Source organism: Bidens hawaiensis, unplaced genomic scaffold (assembly GCF_021521415.1).
Source record: "Bidens hawaiensis isolate Kalapana, Puna unplaced genomic scaffold, B.hawaiensis_p1.1 tig00016189_1, whole genome shotgun sequence".
Taxonomy (NCBI): Eukaryota; Viridiplantae; Streptophyta; class Magnoliopsida; order Asterales; family Asteraceae; genus Bidens; species Bidens hawaiensis.
Window position 1 is genome coordinate 46,746 of NW_027492473.1, and position 13,586 is coordinate 60,331.

Here is a 13,586-nt window from a genome sequence, read left to right on the forward strand (position 1 = left end):
TTCAAAATTAAGTGCCGCTACTTAATTGAAGATTGATCTTCCATACTATGAACACAGGCCGGTCCGTCAAATCATGCTATGGAAAATACTTTCAGGATTTGGTTTCCATAGCACTTTAAGAAAAGATTATGTTCAAAGTGTTATTCTATCTTAAGATGTCAAGAGTGGAGATCTTCAAATGAAAACTAAATAAAAAATGTTGAACTTTGATACCCTTGATGGTTATGTACCCGTCAAACTTTCTCTCTCCCACTACCTAAATTATTTCTAATGCACTATGTAAAAGTGTATAATGCGGTTTGGGTTTCACAATTCTCATTAGTCTTTAGATTCTAAAAAGAGTGTTGTATCCCATGTCGAGAGTGTTTGCGTTTAATGTTAATCCCTCTCAACTCTTAAGCAAATGTATTGTGCCTAGTTTAATTTTGCCTTAAATAAGTATTGTGTTCAATTCTCTCATAACATGTATAACATTTTGTTTTCAATATACTGAATCCTTCTTAGTCGTTAAGCTGGTACTGATACAAAAACTAATACTTAAACACAACGTATCAAACGTTATTTCAGTTAAATTTTAATTAATTAGACTAACTGAACTTTTTTAATATCTCCTTTGTTACCTGCCCATATAAAGAGGATCGCTCACATTGTATACAAGTTCTATGTGTAAGTTAAGCACCTTCTAGCATATTCGAAAAGGTCACTAGTCCCTTTTATGGATGTAACTTTTAATAAAGTTTAACTTCCAATATCGAAGCAGTTTTGATTATTCAAAAGAATAACTTCCCATTTAATATCAACTATGGTCACACAAAATTAGTTGTCTGTTTTCACTTCAACATAGAAAATTAGGGGCTGCACTGAAAGTGTATCTACGTGTTACTTAGAACATTATAAAATTAGGCGACCGCATAGCCCGTTAACCTTAGAAAACACTCAAAACAGGCTAAGCTTCCCCACCTTCAAAGTGGTGCATCAAATGATGTACCTGTTAATAACCAAAACCAGTTAGCCAACCGAAATTGTTTCGACCTAGCTGACACTCAAACCGGGTATTTAGCAACCGACTTTAAACCAATAGAACCGTATGTTAGGGATCGTTAGGAAACATAAAACTAGCTGTTTATCACAATGTATTTTGTTTTTTATACCCCCCCCCCCCCCCAACCCCCACCCACCCGGATCAAAACACACACACTATTGTAATGCATTTGATAATGACATTTTAATAGTTTTAACTAGAGTTTAAGTAATTACAACTTTTTATGAGGACAAAATTGTCTTTTATGTACCATAATCCACGCCATTCTTTTGTTAGTTAAAAGTTAATTACACTTTCTAATTTGAACCCATATATGTTTAAAAAAACTATTCTTGAACCAACAATTTGATGACACGTGTTACATTCACAACAACTATTTTTTCCTTCTATATCTTTTTTAAATATCATGTTTTAAAAAATTTTAAGGTGTAAATTATAATATACAAGTCATTCATAAATCAATGTACAAGTCTCTTAACAATAAGCACTTTTGATAAGTAATTCAAAGCTTCAGCCGACCCTACTCTTTTTTAACTATTTACAAAATAGACATTTTTTTCCCTTTTTTAACACTCATATTGTCTTCAAATATTTTTATTGCTTTAATAATAATAATAACAAAAAAAAAATCAAGTTTCCTTAATAATGAGTTGATCGAATGTGCCATGTGTACCGAAGTGCATGTTTATATTACTTATGGATTATAAATACCATAAATTAGTTGGATTACAATTAATAACAAAATTCCTTAAAAAAATTTAATTATGTAGACAACCAATGTTCTATTTAACTAAATTCTTAATATCGTTTTTATTTTGTATGATTTTATATTTTACTCTATATTATAAATGCTTACTAAACCTTTAAATCTATACGATATATTATCAATGTTTGTGTTAGCATGTTGTGTTCTCAACCAATGTTCAATTCAACTAAATTCTTAACATCGTTTTTATTTTGTATGATTTTATATTTTACTCTATATTATAAATGTTTACAAAACCTTTAAATATATACGATATATTATCAATGTTTGTGTTAGCACGTTGTGTTCTCTATCACATCACATATGTACCCCTCTAGTGTGTAGGGGTGATCAAATGGGTCTTACCCGACCCGAACCCTAACACGATTAATAGTAAAGACAGACCCAAGAACTAACCCTAGTGTTAATGATCGGCCTGGGGTCCTAGATGGGTTTCTCGAATCATAGAGTGATAGAACTGGCTGCTAGTATTTGACCAGTTTGTTTGACATGAGTTTATTTTTAATTGGAAAATGATCATAAGTATACAAGGGTATGCCACAAATGAAAATTTTCTCTTAAAGAAACCAAATCAAAGTTGGAAATATAATCAAGTCATTAAGTAAATAGTACTAAAATCAAATAATAAATCAACTAGGTTGCATATTTGATTCGAAATACAAGCGGGTTCGTGGGTCTTCCTTCAAAAACGTTGTTGGGCCCCGAGACCCGATTAACTCCATATGTTATACACGAGAACTGACCCTGTTAAACCATATATGGGTTTAAAGGATTCGAGTGTGATGGGTTTCGATGACCTTACCTGGTTTATGCTCATCCCTACTATTGCTTGTTAGTGGGTTGGATAAACGTATAGCAAAGTAGATACTAGATAGATGATTTATCATAACCTATATATTCACGTTGGCACATTGCTATGATATTAATTGCTTAGGGGGTGTATGGGATTGCTTATTTTCACCAACTTATAACTTATAAACTTTTTAAAAAGTAATAAGGTGTTTGGGATTGCTTATTGTGTGAGAAAAAAAGTTTCATAAGTTACAATATTCTAACTTATTAACCTAATTAAAAGTTATAAGGAGACAAAATAAGAAATCTCAGTCACCCTCTTAGAAGACACCTAACAAAGTTTGATAGTAACCTGGGAAGGTGCCTACCGCTCTCTTGCTCTAGTAGATTATTATACATTTATATTGGTACTTTTTGGTTTGTGAATTAAAGAAAAGACAATATTCGAAATCATGATATGATTTTTAAAAAATAAATGAAGCATACGTAATATACACATGCTACATGTATATAAAAATACTCAAACCAGATAAAGAGTCAACAACTTTTACTTTTTGTTTTTACAAAATTGTCACCCGTCTTGGCGTCTTATATTGATCATTGATTTGTCTTTGCACCATTTTTTTTGCATTTTATATTTGATTCTTGTCGCATGTTAGACAGAGAGTCTGTACCAGCAAGAAGATATAAAACAGGTACATGTAATTATTGTGGAAGATCTGCATTTTAAAAGGAGTTATAACATTATCTTTCAATAATTACCAATAGAATATTATAGCCATTGGGGTTGCAAATTTCAATACTTTTAGTTGACTTAGTGTCTTTGAATGAGACAACTTGCACCCCTCAATCCCTCATGTTAATCAACACTCATTAGGGTAGGAGGGACGTTTTCCGCAAGAGGGTTAGGGTTGGTCGGATTGCTCAGCAACGCCGTCGCCGGGATCTTGGGTTGAAGAATCGCTTGCAGTTTCGGGTTCATGAAATTGATTATTAATGCTTGATGGTGATAGCGTCATATGATTGTTTATGATTATAGAAAATAAAATGTTAAACTACAAACAATATAATATATGAAAAGTGATCATCAATACCTGACGATCACTCGACTATCTCCATTCCCTAACTAAACGTTGGGGTACTAGGGTGGCACGTCCACTGCAAGAAAAGCTCATACATCCCCCCCCCCCTCCCCCACACCAACACATCACAATAAGTCCCGACTCCTAACCCATAAACTACCTTAAAAAAACTCATCTAAAAACCCCTGATCTAATATGAAATTCATATTTTATCATAAATTGAACTTAAAATCAAAACATATCTATATTTTATTTTGTCACATGAATAACTAGTGTGCTTTCATGGAATCCCATTATTTAATTGTATAGCTAGCTTTTTGAAACCATAACTTTTTTAATTAATATATAGTTTTTAAAAAGAAAGAACAAAAAAGTGTACACTACACGATTAAAAGTTATAAAAGGGTGTGTGAAAACTAATTCCCTTTATTTGATGTAAGTGAGTTTGTAATTTATTTGAGGTATGGTAGTGCCAGTATCCCATCCGTGACTCGTGGAATTTTTGTGTGGTGGCACTAAGCCTATCTTTGTTGACCAATACTTTATATAGTATACCCAAACAATGTGACAAGCTAGTTTGAATAACGTATCATTATCGTCAATTTATCCTATTTTACAGTTTTCTCCAACCTGAACAGCAAGAAAATTATAACACTTTGATTGTGAAATATTTAACCATCAAGAAAAGATGAGCTCGTAGAAAAAAGTTTTTTAATCCTCACTATATAAACCATGTAACTACTTTAGACGCATTATAACTGGAGTACTTGACAGCATAAAAACACTATTATAACTAGTTTAGACATGTTGCTATAATCACCAATACATAACTATTATTGCTTTACAAAATGTTGAAACGTCAACTACTTTTTTTATGGTTGTTCCTATGCAAACATTTTTTTTTGTAATCAGTTTACTATGTTTCACTAATTTTATAGTTAAGTGATTATAGGTTATGGTTTTTTAAACTTATGAATAAACCTTAACAATTGCTCATGGTATATGTCAATGGTTTATGTTATATAATTTTCTAATAACTGTGAAAATTGTATAAATACAAATATACTTATTGTATTTTATAAAATAAGATTAATGATTACATGATGCTTTAAACCTATGCCTAATATGTTATTTTTTTTTATTTTTTTTTTCTTTTGTAGTCGGAAATTCAAGAAGACCTTATGACGACATTACCGATAGTATTAATTATGGCTACTTTTATCAATACTTTTGTAATCCATTTTTCATATTATCATACAACCTATAAATATATAAAAATTTGTGTTTTCTTTCAAATATTATGTAATACTTAAAAAAATGCACATAATTGACTAATTAAATTTATTGTTAATTAATATATATTTGAATTTTTATTTTTTTAGTTGCCATAAATTTACGAAGACCTTTTGCTGACATTACCAATGGTTTGTAACATTTTTTTCGATATAGTTTATTATACTCACTATTGATTATCAACATACTAAACATCTTTTTTCGTCATGCAAATACAAATATATAGGTAATATATTGGGTGTTTCCAACGCTAAACATAGGCGAAAGGTTCAGAAGCTCATTTTAGAAAACAAGAAACGAAAACGTATGACACCTTCATCAACCATTCAAGCAACAAGTTTACGCCAATCATCTGCCTATGTTACGCAAATAAACGGTAGTAAGACAATATTCCCATGAAATTCATTCATAACTAATAATCTAACAATCACTAGATAGTTGTTTATTTTTTTTATTTGTTCAAATTCTAGGTATTCAAATTGATGCTTCTGTCTCGCAAGATAATCGTAGATCGAGGAAAATATTAATGGATATAAAAAGGGGTAAAAAATATCAAACGCATCAAATATCCAGTCTTCAAGTAGTAGTCAATCTTCTTTAATGACACAACAATCAAATCAACAACAGGAAGTAATTGAGGAAGTAATTGAGGTTGACATATTTTCGGGCGTGTCGAAAGGTAGTTAAACAACTATTACTAAAATTATTCCGTACATAGTTAATTTATTACATTTTTTTACTAATTTTATAAAGTGGAATTGCTTCGTTATTGTTATCCGGAGGTCGCACAGCACATTCCAGGTTTCATATTCCGATAAATTTGAATGAGGATTCTACTTGCTACATTGATCCAGGCATAGACGAGGCACAATTATTAGAAAAAACCAAATTAATAATTTGGGACGAGGCTCCAATGGCTCACAAACATGGGTTTCAAGCTCTTGATAGGTCTTTAAAAGATGTTTTATCTTCTAATTTGCTATTTGGAGGAAAAGTTATTGTATTTGGAGGAGACTTTCGACAAATCCTACCTGTAGTACAAAAAGGCACTAGACAAGACATAGTAAACGCATCTCTATGTTCTTCTTACATTTGGAGTGAATGCAATGTCTTGAGATTAACAAAAAATCTAAGGTTAACTATGGGTAGGTCATCATCTGATGTTGAAGAAACTAGATTATTCGCAAATTGGCTTTTAGATATAAGTGAAGGTAATGTTGGCGGTCCTAATGATGGTGTTGCAACGATAGATATACCTGAGGATCTACTTATAAAAGATTCTGTTGATCCTATATCAAAACTTTTTGACTTTGTATATCCTGATATTCTACAGAATTACGAGAACCAACATTACTTTCAAGACAGAGCCATACTTGCACCAACAAACGAAATTGTTGATGAGATTAATGATAGTTTGCTCAAGTTTTTTCCAGGTGATGAAGTCGAGTACTTAAGTTCAGATACCATATGTAAATCAGAATATATCAATGACACTATTGATACAGCTTTATACTCCCCTGAACTGCTTAATGGTCTAAGAATATCCGGACTACCAAACCACAAACTTGTGCTAAAAGTTGGTGTTTCTGTTATGCTCCTTAGAAATCTTAACCAGAAAGAAGGCTTATGTAACGGTACTCGACTACAAATTATATCTTTAGGTACTCGTGTAGTTGAAGAAAAATTATTTATGGAACTAACATTGGACATACAGTTTTGATCCATAGATCACCGCTAACTCCAACAGACAATAAAATAGCATATAAATTTCAAAGGCGACAGTTTCTCCTTGCAGTATGTTTCGCGATGACCATAAACAAAAGCCAAGGTCAGTCATTATCAAGGGTTAGCTTGTACTTGAAAGAACACGTGTTCTCACATGGACAACTATACGTCGCCTTGTCAAGAGTTACAAGCAGAATTGGGCTAAAGATTTTGATTCTTGATATGCAAGGTAATCTGACCAATACAACCACGAATGTAGTGTACAAAGAAATTTTTTGTTATTTGTGAAAAAAGAAGACCAACGTCTCTTTTGTAGTTGTCTCTTTTGTAGTTCCTGTAATTTTAATTTAAGTTGTAATTGTATTAATAATGTATGATAATTTTGCTGTTGATTGTATATTTCTTAATGTTTAAATTTTAATTTTTTATCAATTGCCCGTGTAATACACGGGTCTTAAACTAGTACTTTATATAGTATACCCAAACAATGTGACAAGCTAGTTTGAATAACGTATCATTATCGTCAATTTATCCTATTTTACAATTTTCTCCAACCTGAACAGCAAGAAAATTATAACACTTTGATTGTGAAATATTTAACCATCAAGAAAAGATGAGCCCGTAGAAAAAAGTTTTTTAGTCCTCACTATATAAACCGTGTAACTACTTTAGACGCATTATAACTGGAGTACTTGACAACATAAAAACACTATTATAACTAGTTTAGACATGTTGCTATAATCACCAATACATAACTATTTAATAACATCTTTTTTAGCATAATATACTCTCAAATAACTAAAGATAACTAAATTATCAATTTAATGGTAAAAGATTTAAAATATTTTAGTGTATACTAGTTTGTGATTATTTGAGTATAAAAAAAATTATAGGATTATATTTACTACTTATGTATTTATTTAAATTACTATTTACTGAAAACCAACAACCGAGTTTGATTTGTTTTTTACACTTTCAACTATTTATATCTTCCGGTTATTTACAACTTTGTTACAATTAACCTCAATTTTAACCACTAAAACACTCCCATGGTCATTACTCTTGCTTCATCTACGACCGAATATATCGCAGTGGCACTTTGGTAATAGTTATAAAACAAATTAGGCTATTCTATAACATGGAATGATATTACCATCAATATCTTTATAATCCATGACATCAAAGTTAAAAACTCTTGCATGTAAAGCAGCCACACCACATTCCCCAATCACCATCGTATTTGAGTATTTTAAAACAGTGAAAACAACTTACATGCACAAAACAAATTACGCATGTTTCTAATCGCACTGTAACTAGAACAAAGATCACTCAATATTATAAAAAGAATACGTGCATTAGAAATATATGTTTTGGTAGGTTACTTAGTTTAAAAAACTAAACATTTACAAACAGAGTTTACAATATTGGAACATGTAACGAAAATTTAAGTGATTTTAAATAAATAAAATAATTGTATGACTTTAGTGAAACACTCAAAAAAAAAACTTGATAAATTTTCTCAATATTTAGACTTTAGCGTATGAAATCTCAAGTGGTACTAACTTCTATCCATCTTTTTGTGTGTTTATTGTGTCGTGTATCATGAGAATAACTTAACATCTTTATAAATTATAATAAAAATAAATTTGATGGGACACTTTGTTTACATAAAGTCGCATAAGACCCATGACAAATTAACATGCACTTTATATCTCCTAGTCTCCTACCACCTCTATTATATTATATTGTGTTTTATTTGTATACTAAATTATTCATATCCATTAGTCGGCCGATTGAACCGTGTTTTCAAGATACCTATATATCTTAACCAACTCTTGATTCATTGAACATGGTGACCATTACTACTACCAGCTTCCACTTCCTGATTTCCGTGAACAGAATAACCTAGATCCAGGGGTGATGTTTCTAAACAGGGCCGGGAATTTCCCATCTTCCTACACGAATGCCATTTTGTTGCTCTTAGGCTATATGTAGTGGAGGTGCTATAAAAAAAAGTCTAAGGGGGCAGTAGTATCACAATATCTAATTCTAGAGATGGGAGTTATTGATAGTTATTAATTGTTATAAAAATAACAATGAATTTTCAGGACAAGTTATAAAAATAACAATGAATCGCATTTTCAGGACAAGTTCATTTAATTCCAAAATTTTTATGTTTATAACATCATATCTTACTAGAGCATGCCCACTAGCCAAGTCCAAAAATTGTGAGTGACACTGAAAGTCTGTCTCCTGTCCAAATGTCCCTTTCTTGTCATATTCCGCCACTAGTATCAGAGAAACTCCCTAATTTCTTGTTGGTAGTGAAAAAATTACAAATTTTATGATAACTTTAGATAACATTTTCCGAAAACTAACTTAAGCACCTATGGTTATTTATACACAATTTTGGTGTCCTATATCCTACAAATAAAAAAGAATCCCATATTAACTATGATCTCTCTTTCCTTAACATAATCAAACTCTCATGTAAGGATGTTCTTAATTCAAAGTTGATCGTATAACTATTCACGCCTCCATCACCAACTCTGTAAATCAGTCATAAAAACTAACATGCTTTAACCTTTTTTTAACAAACCATTTGGCGCGGGCATAGTTTAGCCCCTTAGTTGATACGAGGCATTTGTTTTGTAAGACTTATAGCATCCACAACAAGCTCCATCTCCCTAGGTCAAGATCTATATTGCGGACGACAAACTCAAGAAAAGCCAAGTCCACCATTGTGGAGAGAGGTCTTTGAGAGGAAAGTTTGCTCCTGCAAACTTGAAACAAACCTTATGTCGCACTTTCACTCTCTCTCTCTATCTCACATACATATATATACACACACATTATATGTATATAACTTTATTAATTTTTTAATATGTTTGCAGAGGTTTGTTGTTGTGGAAAAAAGTAAGGTTTTTAAGAACAATTGAAATATGATGTGGTGGTGATATGACGGTTTTTAAAAATTTATTGTTGTGGATGCTCTTAGATAACTATTATTACAAAAATGAATCATATTTTCTTGGCATGCTTATTTTAGTATTATATTCTATATTTCTATATATCTAGCTATTAACGTTAAAGAAGCCATTGATTTTTGAATCTTTACCATACTATAATGAAGCCCTAATCAGTAATCACGTGCACATGGATACCTAATAAATATATGACACTATCATTTATGCATTTAGCTCAACAAGCCAAGATGAAGACCGGTTGACTAATTGACTTTTTTGGGTTGGGTAGGCCACCATGCATGTGCTGTCCGATATAATTGGGTGGTACTCTATAGTCTATATATACCATTCAACACCTATCTTAACTTAACAACTCATCAACAAACAAATAACTAAGGTTATGAAATTTCAAGCCTAGCTAGTTGTTAAAATACCTCCATACCTCCACCCTCTTCCGCCGCCATGGCTGACCATAAAACCGACAAGAATGGTGTTTCGGATAAGTCAAGTGGACTCATCACTGACTTCGATCCACCAAAACCGCCAAAGAGAAACAAGTATGCTTTCGCGTGTGCCATTTTGGCTTCCATGACTTCCGTCCTGCTTGGTTATGGTAATATGTTTGCTTATTTGTATCTTTGTTTGTTCTTACTTTTATAGTACATCTTTTAGAATATTATAGTACTATACCGGAGTAAAAGTTAAAAAAGTAAAAAACCGTTGGTAATAAGAATTTAAGAATCACATTCAAAACGTGTTTGTAAGCATTAAATTATGAAAGTTAGGACTAATAAAGATTCACGTGTGACAAAACTCCTTTTCACAGACAATATTTCTTTCACTTATAATAACCACCTTAAAGTTTTTCACTTTTTAATACGATTTAGTTCGTTAATTTTGCTTCAAAAAAATATTATTGTTTCAAAACTTGTTGTTCCGGCCCACGCTAGATCGTCTCAAGCCCATCATGTAAGAGGTAAATCAGCCTCACACAGCGGCAAGACGATTGGTGCTTAGTGTCGGTTTCGAACCCACAGCCTCTGTATTATTGTTCCAAGTCTTACGCCCACTTAACCAGCTGAGTTTGAACTACACAACGAGGACCTTCAAAAATATTATTACACCCAAATCTCAAAACAACAATAATCATAGTAAGTAAAAATATTATTTAATCCTAAAACGTTAAAATCCGAAAAAAGTGGTACTATTAATTGATGAACGACAACAGTCTTATGGGTTTTTAATATATTATTACTCCAACTTGTCTTTGTAAAATATAGTGGTTTTAAATTTAATAAAATATTCATATTATATAGACAATAATACAGTTACAAGAAAATTAAAAAAACAATAATAATTATTATTAATTTGACAGATATTGGTGTGATGAGTGGGGCCCAGGAGTTCATCCAAAAAGATCTTGGCTGTAATGACACTCAAATCGAGATCATGGTCGGAATACTGAACCTGTACTCGCTGGTCGGCTCAGCTGCCGCCGGCAGAACTTCCGACTGGATTGGCCGTCGGTACACTATTGTCTTCGCCGGAGCTATATTCTTCACCGGAGCAATCTTAATGGGGTTCGCTACTAACTATGCGTTTCTCATGATTGGCCGGTTTGTTGCCGGAATCGGCGTAGGGTATGCTCTTATGATAGCTCCGGTGTACACCGCCGAAGTTTCTCCGGCGTCTGCACGTGGGTTTCTTACCTCTTTCCCGGAAGTCTTTATTAACGCCGGTAGGTTTCTATTTTTGCTCATGTAATGATACATAGTAAATAACATTTATAATATTTTTTTACTATTAATATGTTTTGTAACTATCTGAACGTAATAATTTATTTGTCATGATTGATATTTCCTTTTATGTTTATGGATATTAAATCACACAAATAATTTAGTTTACTTTTACTATTAATATATTTTGTATTTTAAATTTTGATAATTTTTTTTAAGTTTTGTTGTAATATTGTATTTTTCTACAATTTTTTATACAACACTTATAATATTTTTTTTACTATTAATATGTTTTGTAGTTATAACTTATGGAGCGTAATAATTTATTTGTCATTATTGATATTTCCTTTTATGTATATAGATATTATATCACACAAATAATTTAATTTACTTTTACTATTGATATATTTTGTATTTTAATTTTTTATAATTTTTTAAGTTTTGTTGTAATATTGTACTTTTCTACAATATTTTACAACATATATAATATTTTTTTTACTATTAATATGTTTTGTAGTTATAACTTATAACTTTCTGAACGTAATAATTTATTTGTTATGATTCAAATCTCCTTTTATGTTTATGGATATTAAATCACACAAATAATTTAGTTTACATTTACTATTAAATTATTAATATATTTTGTATTTTAATTTTGATAATTTTTTTTTATATAAAAGTTTTGATGTAATATTGTATTTTTTTTACAGGAATAATGTTCGGATACGTGTCGAATTTCGCCTTCTCAAAGCTCCCGCTTCACTTGGGATGGCGATTGATGCTAGGAATCGGAGCCATCCCTTCGATAATCTTAGCGGTTGGTGTCTTAGGCATGCCTGAGTCACCACGTTGGCTAGTCATGCAAGGTCGACTCGGTGATGCCAAAATCGTGCTTGATAAAACCTCTGATAGCTTGGAAGAATCCAAGCTTCGTTTGGCTGACATCAAGCACGCTGCTGGCATCCCAGAAGACTGTAACGACGATATTGTCCAAGTGACTAAGCGTAGCCACGGTGAAGGGGTATGGAGGGAAATGTTTATCCACCCGACACCAACCGTTCGTCACATCTTAATAGCGGCCTTTGGGATCCATTTCTTCCAACAAGCGAGTGGAATAGACGCGGTCGTGTTATACAGCCCGAGAATCTTTGAAAAGGCGGGGATTGTAAAGCAAACCCCGCAACTACTTGCAACCATAGCCGTCGGGTTCGTGAAAACAATGTTTATTTTAGTAGCCACGTTTTTCCTAGACAAAATCGGACGTAGACCACTATTGTTATCAAGCATTGCTGGCATGGTCGTGTCGTTAATGACACTCGGTATCGCGTTGACTGTCATTGACCACTCTGATCATAATGTCCCATGGGCCATAGCTCTTTGCATTGCCATGGTTCTAGCATATGTTGCGTTTTTCTCAATCGGTATGGGACCGATTACATGGGTGTACAGCTCGGAGATCTTTCCATTACGGTTACGGGCACAAGGGTGTAGCATTGGGGTGGCAATCAATAGATCAACGAGTGGGGTGCTTACAATGACATTTATCACCTTGTACAAGGCCATTACTATTGGTGGTGCGTTTCTTTTATTTGCTGGTATTGCGGCTGCAGGGTGTATGTTTTTCTACACCCTGTACCCGGAGACACAGGGTAAGAACCTTGAAGAAGTTGAGGAGTTGTTTGGGACCTTTTTTAGGTGGAGGTCAAGACAGGCGGAATTAGACAGGAAGAAAGAGGCTCAGATGGTGGCTAATAAGGCACAAGATTAAGTTTAGCCTTAGAAATGGTGCTAAAATATGTATGTAAAAATGGGTTTTAATTAAGGGTGTTTCGGTCTGTTACTTCTAGGGGAAATTGTGGTGTTTACACTTTACAAGTTGCAATAAATGAATGTAGTAATGTGGTACTCTTATCATAAAACATGTGGTTATATGACATTATATTTTACTTTTAATGGTCTTTGTGATCTTGCTCAAAAGCTGTTTGGTCAATGTTTACATTTGGTAGTAGTTAGCTATGATTTTAAAATCGTAAATAATTTTAAAATAAATAGCATTGTAACTTTCCTGAAAGAAAAAAATCAGTATTGGTATCGATTGATACTGGCATCAGTACTGAATTCGGTACCGATTGGTACTGAATCAATACAAAAATTTTGAGTTTCGGTACTGGTATGGTACGGTAC

General features: G+C 32.5%; 2 protein-coding genes across 2 annotated transcripts; both read left to right on the forward strand.

The window, feature by feature from the left end:
* The first annotated feature begins 5,888 nt into the window (after positions 1-5,888).
* Positions 5,889-6,695, forward strand: LOC143550793 (uncharacterized). Its single transcript, XM_077041383.1, has one exon. It carries the CDS (start codon positions 5,889-5,891, stop codon positions 6,693-6,695), a length of 807 nt encoding a protein of 268 aa, XP_076897498.1.
* A 3,328-nt stretch (positions 6,696-10,023) lies between these two features.
* LOC143550830 (polyol transporter 5-like) lies at positions 10,024-13,334 on the forward strand. The gene is made up of 3 exons (XM_077041412.1): positions 10,024-10,279; positions 11,042-11,404; positions 12,113-13,334. Exons 1-3 carry the CDS (start codon positions 10,129-10,131, stop codon positions 13,168-13,170), a joined length of 1,572 nt encoding a protein of 523 aa, XP_076897527.1. The 5' UTR covers positions 10,024-10,128; the 3' UTR covers positions 13,171-13,334.
* The last annotated feature ends 252 nt before the right edge of the window (positions 13,335-13,586 follow it).

Bases quoted from the DNA above. Each gene is read 5' to 3' on its own strand.
- LOC143550793 (XM_077041383.1), top strand. From the start codon at position 5,889: ATGGCTCACAAACATGGGTTTCAAGCTCTTGATAGGTCTTTAAAAGAT.
- LOC143550830 (XM_077041412.1), top strand. From the start codon at position 10,129: ATGGCTGACCATAAAACCGACAAGAATGGTGTTTCGGATAAGTCAAGT. The intron at 10,280-11,041 runs GTAATATGTTTG...TTAATTTGACAG, and splicing joins TTCCGTCCTGCTTGGTTATG to ATATTGGTGTGATGAGTGGG. The intron at 11,405-12,112 runs GTAGGTTTCTAT...TTTTTTTTACAG, and splicing joins GGAAGTCTTTATTAACGCCG to GAATAATGTTCGGATACGTG.